The sequence below is a fragment of the Mya arenaria genome, chromosome 16 (genome assembly GCF_026914265.1).
Source record: "Mya arenaria isolate MELC-2E11 chromosome 16, ASM2691426v1".
In the NCBI taxonomy this organism is placed as follows: domain Eukaryota; kingdom Metazoa; phylum Mollusca; class Bivalvia; order Myida; family Myidae; genus Mya; species Mya arenaria.
The window spans coordinates 43,965,411-43,973,569 of NC_069137.1; the positions used below are offsets into that span (position 1 = coordinate 43,965,411).

Genomic DNA, 8,159 nt, shown 5'->3' on the forward strand with positions numbered 1-8,159 from the left:
AGAAAGTAATTGAGTAAAACCTTAAGATGTTTCGAAAAATTTGGTCCATGGTCGTATGCATAATCATTGCTATGCTAAACCAGCTGTAATAAGTTTATTATTGTAAAAAAATCGCAGAGGTCATTGTCCATTCTCTTGTTTTATGTACACAAAGTGTCAAACTAACGGTCTATTTTCAAGCTACTGTTTCTAAGTTTTAAGATAACGTTCCATTTTCCAGCTTATTATTGTTAATATTCTAAAACAGAATAAAATAATCTAATTTCACAACACCACACTTTATCGCAGCTTAGATTACCCCTTTTACTCAAAGAAGAATGTTACATTTTATATCCATACATACTGCTATATCTAAATTTCATTCAGAATGCACCTTGGTGACCAATACCTCGTCGTACACTGTCTACCTTCCAGAAGGACGGAGCCCACAAGCTACCATGTACCTAAGTTGCAACTTCGGATATAGTCATACGAACGGGAATCTTACAAGGTATGAAGCTAAGATGAGACCATTGCCAATTTTGGAGCTCATCAGGGTAACGACAGTCTCTATCGATTTCTCCTCTCAGTGCAATAGTAGCGTTAAGATACGCTAGTTTAGCACTTACTTATCTACTGGACGCAGTGTATTAAGATTAAGGCAGATAAGAAATACTGAATTTATGAGGGTCATAACGTTGACCCGTCCTTTTATTTTAAGTTGCGATAGAAATTTTCTGTTTTAGACGATTTAAGATTTTCCCATAATAAGGTAGAGCTGTTCTATAGGGGGAACGTTAGTTGATAAAGTACTGTAAATATGACACTGTCTCTGATAAACTTACTTCTTACATCTTATATCCCTTGTTTTTTTGTTTAAGTCTTTAATTGATCATTTATCAAGACATTTAATTAAGGCCATTTCCACACCTTTATTTTAACAGTTTGGTATTTTTTCTGATTCTAGGACATTTGCCCCCCCGGATGTTTGCCCCCCCGGATGTTTGCCCCCCTTTTGGACCATGGCGGACATTTGTCCCCCCCGCCGTTTTCGAGGGGGCGGACATTTGCCCCCCCCCCGCCGTTTTCGAGGGGGCGGACATTTGCCCCCCCCCCCCCCGCCGTTTTCAAGGGGGCGGACATTTGCCCCCGGTTTTATAAGTTTATAAGTTTGTAAATCCTTTTATAATATTTTTATTTCAAATCAGAAGTCATATAGCACATTTATAGCACTCATATATACAAGTATATACAGCAAAAAATACGTTTCTGTTCTCTGAATGGTATGATAAGTAATTCACTAATCAAGATCAAAATAGCACATTCATTTTAGCACATTCATCATATCATATTACAGGTACATTACAGATGTTCAGTCCTAACGCAGTCGGATGTGACCCCCAATGGCCTGCAGAAACTCTTCGACCGTCTTCTGTCCATTGGATAACTGCTGGCACAGGGTCTTCAACGTCTTCTGGTATCGTACTGTTCCCTTCCTCGCTGGCTTCTTTGATGGCTGGCCTCTCTGGACACGGAGGATCTCTGCTTCCACCATTGCAGCGTCCTTCTCGAAGCAGGAGATGACAGTCCAAAGCGAGGGATTGACGTGGCCGACGAGACACCGGAACCCATTGTTCCAGGCTTCACACACGTTGTTGGTCCTGGCCTCGTCGTTCAAAGTGGCTGTGTTGACGTTCCAAGTGGCTGGCTCGAACCTTGGTTGAGTGCGTCGGAAGATGAGGCCACCGGTCTGCGATCTGACAGATCTGAAACAATGGAGGGGGGGCAAATGTCCGCCCCCTCGAACATTGAGGGGGGGGCAAATGTCCGCCCCCTCGAAAACGGCGGGGGGGGCAAATGTCCGCCATGGTCCAAAAGGGGGGCAAACATCCGGGGGGGCAAATGTCCGGGGGGGGGCAAATGTCCGTTTACCATTTTTTCTAGTAGCAGTGTAACACAAAATTGGGTGTGAAATTTCGGAAAGAAACAGCTGAAATGAAGTATTTACTGCAGTTGCTATCATTAAGTACCGGTCTTTAACGATACAAGTTAGAATGTCATTATTGTTGTATTAACAAAAAAACAGGTATACCCTTTTATTTCATAACAACATGTTGATTTATTGGCATTTTGACACGTTATGAAAACCTAGTGCACTCGTGACTAAAAATATGCTGACAAAATTCCATGTAAGACATTTCTTACCTATTCAAAATAATTATATTTACGCTAAATTTATAAACATGTTTGGTTGAGTGCAAAATGGTAAACCAAAATGTTTACCATTAAGAATTATAACTTAAGCAATACTAATGAACAATTATTATCTTTGATATATATATATATATATATATATATATATATATATATATATATATATATATATATATATATATATATATATATATTACTTTCCTTTTTTACACAAGAAAAAATATGACATTTCTTAACTACTAATGTAAATGAATAATCGAGTATCATATATAATTTCAATTTTATAATAATGATAAGGGGGGGGGGAACCGAAATAGTTATGGAATAATTTTATTGCTATAAATGACAAACTTCAGTGCACATGTCATACCCAGTGTCATAATCTTGCCGATGGATTATTTCTATCCTGCTGTGAATACGCCGCGGGGTGGGCCATAAAACCATTATCGTACAGTTGAATACCCAATTTCTGGGCATCGATTTTCTACAAATATTACATAAATGTTCAAAAAGGACCAAAAGATATTCAAAAAATCATTATTTCGAAAAGTGCATTTGAAAGAGAAAAGAAATCTGCATTGTAATCCGTTGGAAACTAAGCGATCGGATGACTATAATAAATTTAAAATAGCAAAACAATTTTAAGCTCCTTCTTATTTCAATGTAACTTTTAATGACCAACAAAACCCTTAAAAAGGGCCAAAATGTAAAAAAGCATACAATTAAAACAAAACCACCATCTTCAAGGGCAAGAATTATCCTAACATATATGTAGGAAGTAAGTTGATATGTTGAAAGACTAAGTCGTGATAACTGTTTAACCATATTTTCCCTATATAACTCTAGGCACTTTCGATTCAGCGGATTTCTCCAAAGTTGGCAATGGCAGGCTTAATACACGCGCGGGGGATAAGTGACATATTCCTCAAGTTATTAAGATCAAAAGCATCTTATCATCGAAAAACTTACATAATTGGCGTTATTTTCGACACTTTCGTATTTTACACAGTATGTTCTTACCGCAAGTATATATGTCAGTTTTGTTAGATTCTACCCATTTCATTGTAAAAATGGTAACATAAACGCATACAATGCCGAAAATGTAATGCAATGTCTTAATTGAATTTCATTTTCGTCATTTTGTTGAAATTTCAAGCAATTTTCCTATTTTCCTAAATTACATAAACTGTGTTTAAAATAGGGTTGGTAGGTTAGCACAACTTTTCTTGAGAACCGGGATTCTGCACCAGGGTTATAACTTCTGTAAAAAATCAGATATCAAATGGCCAAATTTTGTTTGCTAAAAAAATCACGTTTTTTATGATATTGAAAATTCATAGTTACATAAATTTAAGTTTCATTTAATTTTACTGAACAGAACAAAACATTTATTTAGATACAAGCATATACAGCTTATGATCATCAAAACAATTATCATAGCATGCACAACAGGATATATAAATTAACATGAGTACAAACAAAAAGAAACAAGAAGAAGAAAGCAAAAACATCCAGTTTCAGTCAGGCTGTTACATTAACTATATTGTCTCTGATCTGATTTACCTTAATAGTAAATCCAGCCAGTTTGTGTAACAACGACTACTTCGTAGAGTTAAGAAGAGTAATAAAGTTTAACATACTAGGTCATGTTCGATAATAATTAGGTATATAATGATCTCTTAAGTGTTTATATCTATCATATATCAGTACAAAATGATATTCATCTTTAATGTCATTTAATGAACAAACATCACATCTCCTTTCATGTCGGGAAATGTTCCTATAACGGCCTTCTTCTATTTTAAGCCTGTGAGAGGATAATCTTAATTTGCTTAACGCATGTCTGTGTTTAACATTGTCAACAATGTTGAGGTAGCATGACATTTCAAAAGTGGATTCCACTGCACAAAATAGAGTTAAACTTGTTGAGATATTAACACCTTTATTCCATTGTGTAACATAGGTGTCTTTCGGTCTTAATTTTAAGTGGCTTATAAAACATGGTATATTAAGCACCGAGTCTCTAAACAGCCAAATTTCATTAAAACCGGCTGATTGTAATAATAGTTTTACTTTGGTTAACCAATTAACACGACCTTTTTCACATTCCTCTAAAAGCATACAGTAAGTCTCATACAATATACAATTTGAATTAAAGCTGTTCATGAGTTTAAACCAATATTTTCACTTTTCTGTTTATTATTAATGGAAAGCGTCCCGTTTCTCCATCTAACGACAACTTTTTAGTCGTTATTTTGACATTTTAAATCTGATTAAGGAACTTTTTGTCTATTCGTTCCCGATTTTCAGCTACAGCAAAACCCCATAACTTTGAGCAATATTCACAGGGAGCATATATGCGTCGAATGAATCAAATTGTATGTTTACTGGTATATACCCTCCAGACGTAATGCTTTTGAGAGACATGACTGACTTTATAGCTTAACTTGCCTCAGCGTCAAAACATTTGCGAAAAGAACCGTGTGAACTTATGACTAACCCTAAATAGCAAAAGGTGTTCACAAATTCAATCTGTTTGCAGTAATATATAAATATGTCGTTAATCCTTCCTCGACCACCCTGTTTAAAAATCATTATTTTCGTTTTGTCCATATTCACTTACATACGCCATCGATCATAGTAATCCCTTAAACAGTCTAAATGCTTTTGTAATCCCTCGGCGGTCTCACTAAATAGTGCACAGTCGTCGGCAAACATAATAAGGAATACTGTTAATTCGTCCAAGTTAAGTCCTACATTCATATTTTGATGCATATGGAATTCAATGTCATTCACGAAGAGGCAAAACATTATCGGCGATGTTATCTCCCCCTGGCCTATACCGTCGAAGAAGTCAGACAAGTTATTACAGTGTTTCTATCACTATTTGTAATAGTTTGCCGTCTATTCCCTCTTTAATAAGCTTAAACCATAGTCCGTTTCTACATATCCGATCGAAACACTTCGAATAGTCAACGTAAGCAGCATATACTCTATTCCGTTTGTTAAGATTTAATTCAATAAGGTTTTGAAGAATGAACACTGCATCCGTTGTTCTGTGGTTAGACTTGAAACTGAACTGCGCGTCCGTGATTTTGTCATGTTTTACTGACCATATTTTGCGTCTCTCGTTTATGACGTTATTAAATAATTTCCCAAAACAACTAATCAGGTTTATCCCCCTGTAGTTATTTACTATATCTTTTGGTTCTTTTTCCAAAACGTCACAATTGCTCTCTGAGACCAACTTGAAGAGGATACAAAGGGGCTCGATCAGTATATCGTCACTTTCAATGAAATATTTGTTTAAATTATTGTCACTAGCCTTTTTCTTTTTAGGTTTTTAATTGCCTCTGTGATTTCATTTGCTGTAATTCTAGCATCAAGCGCTTCAAACATAACATTACGGTCCAGTTCATTAATGTCAAAATCAGAATGAGAATTTAAAACTGTACTGATATTTATATATTTATATATGGATATGTGTATCTATATGAAAAATAAATGAGAAAATACTATTAAAATCATTTAAAATGTCTATATCTCTATATCCGGGCCGTATTATCAGCTAAACCAGTAAAATGATCATAGAAGTCTTTAAGTGATATAGTGGGGTCGGCCTGTGTTCTCGATTTCTTAAATCGTTTCCAAAATTCCCTTGGTCTTTCTCGTTTTGACTCATGCATTTGTTTGCCTATCAGTATTTTGTAATTACGCTTCGCTTTACGTACAGTATATTTGTAGTCTTTTTTGCAGCGCTTCATATTTTCAAAATTTGCGGGTGATCTGTTCATGAAGTTACCACGTTTCACACGCAAATACCTTTTAAAGGATTTGTTGGCACGAGACGTTAAATACTCAGTAAATAAAGACACTGAGTTCCCAATGCTATGTTGGGTATGTCCCATCGTGTTGAGAAGTGACTCTGTTAATGCAATGGTATCGCTCTTTTTGTCCCACAAGAACTGTATTTTTCATTGTTATTCAATTTATAAAACTCTACAAATTCTCGTTTTTTCATCCTGCTCAGCATTTCTAACTAGGAGTTTTAACGTGATAGGGGTGTGGTTGGAATGTTCGTTATATGGATGAACACTTAAATCTTTGAAGTATTTAAAGTTATTGTACCTTGTTAGTAAATAGTCTACCTGACTTTCTCCATTATGCGTTTAATATGTAAAGCTACCGTAAGAGTTTGTTTGCACCAGACCTGCCATTCATAAATCAAAGATTATTTGATTTGCAAATATCAATCAGATTTTCTCCAAATCTGTTGCTTGTATGGTCCATTGATATTCGACGTGGTGGGGGTCGTTCAGTAAGTCATTAAGATCAAGATCAGTAATCTGATCGTGCTCTATAAAATCACCCTTTTGACCTACTCTACTGTTCAAATCGCCGAGCCATATCGTTTGGCCACGTTGTGCAAAAAGTTCTAAATCGTTTTCAATTTCAGTGAAAAGGTCTGTATCGAACAAATTAGGAAACTGCAACATAGCAATCGTCTTTGGTCATAAAATAATCTTTGCACAAATTTAACCACACAATACTATCTACTCTGTTCCTTTCTACAGTTATGCCTTTGACGTAAATGATTATACCCCCACTGGACCTTTTCGCGCGGCGGTGCTTGAATTTACGGTATGAATGAATAGCTTTATATCCTTTAAGGTCAATGCTAGATTTAGTCCACGTTTCTGGTTGGCATACAATATCATATCTGGAAATAAAGTTCGAAAATTTGTCACATGTCTTTTTCGCTTCGGTTAAACCTTCAACATTCCATGTTAAAAAGCTTATATTACTCTCTAAGCACCCCTATTTGGCATCATTGCTAGACTGTTAACTTGGAACGAACTCCTGGCCATCAATGAATAATTTGTCATATCTAAAAACATCAGATTTGGCATTTTTGAACACATCCATAAGTGGCGATGTCTTTCGGTAGATTTTGGCTCACACAAACGGCAGTGTTCTTTAATTTCGTACATGACCGGCGTACTTTTTCTCGGTCTTCGCATTTGTCGAATTTGACGAGAACTGGTCTAGTACTTCCGGCCTTGTATCGCCAAACCCGTTTGGTTTGAGTAGCATGTTCTGCTTTGCGCCCTCTATTTGCATAGTTTCCTGTGCAATGGTTAAAATGTTATTTGTACAGTCAGTATCTGACTCTGTACTTGAGTCTTCCACCCGAAAAAAATCAAAAGATTGTTCTTAAGTTCATCACATTTCAGTTTGTGCATAAGTTCTTCACTCGTGACCTTTTCTGACTCCAGATGCTTTAATCTATTTGTGAGCTGTTTTATTTCTTGATGTTTTTTGGCTAATAAGTCTACTGTTTTGGTTTCGAACTGGCGACTTTTTCCAACATCTGATAGTCTAGTTTCAATGTCTTTCATTTTAAGGTCTGCACTGTCTAATCGATTAATGATCGTGTTCACCGCTGACTGGATTGTATCTAATTGCCCTAATCTGCTGTCGAGCCTGTCTAACCGTTGTATTAGGATTGAAAAGGGATCTATGGTCACCTGACTTGCTGTGTAATAGGTGTGCATGGTACCTGTCCCATATTCTGACCTGTCCCAGGTGACTGTCCATTCATTCTAATGTTCGTATGATATTGACCATAGTTCAAACTTCCAGGTTGGACGAAACATGCCTGTCCGTTTTGTTAAGCTTGTCCACTAGAGAGAACAGAAAGACTTTTCTGTGCCATATTTGGCCTCTTTGGTGTAACTGTTACCTGTACACTCGCGGGCAATCCTTTACTCTTCTTCCACTTCCCCATAAACACAGTTTAGTATGGTAATCCGTATCACTTATCACTTAATGAACGAACACATGTTAGTATCCATGGCAACAATTCACCACAACATTATCAAAATTAATCCTCTCTTATCCTGTTAAAATCCATTTTTTTCCACTGTTTTTGATCAGATATTCAAAATATGCACCATTCCTGCGCA

General features: G+C 36.3%; 1 protein-coding gene across 1 annotated transcript; it reads right to left on the minus strand.

Annotated features, from left to right (window-relative positions):
• Positions 1-1,163: 1,163 nt before the first annotated feature.
• LOC128221675 (uncharacterized) lies at positions 1,164-7,795 on the minus strand. Its single transcript, XM_052930274.1, has 3 exons — positions 7,754-7,795; positions 7,196-7,320; positions 1,164-1,745 (listed from the first exon to the last, which is right to left on the minus strand). The coding sequence occupies exons 1-3, from the start codon at positions 7,793-7,795 to the stop codon at positions 1,358-1,360; spliced, it is 555 nt and encodes a 184-aa protein (XP_052786234.1). The 3' UTR covers positions 1,164-1,357.
• Between the last annotated feature and the right edge of the window lie 364 nt (positions 7,796-8,159).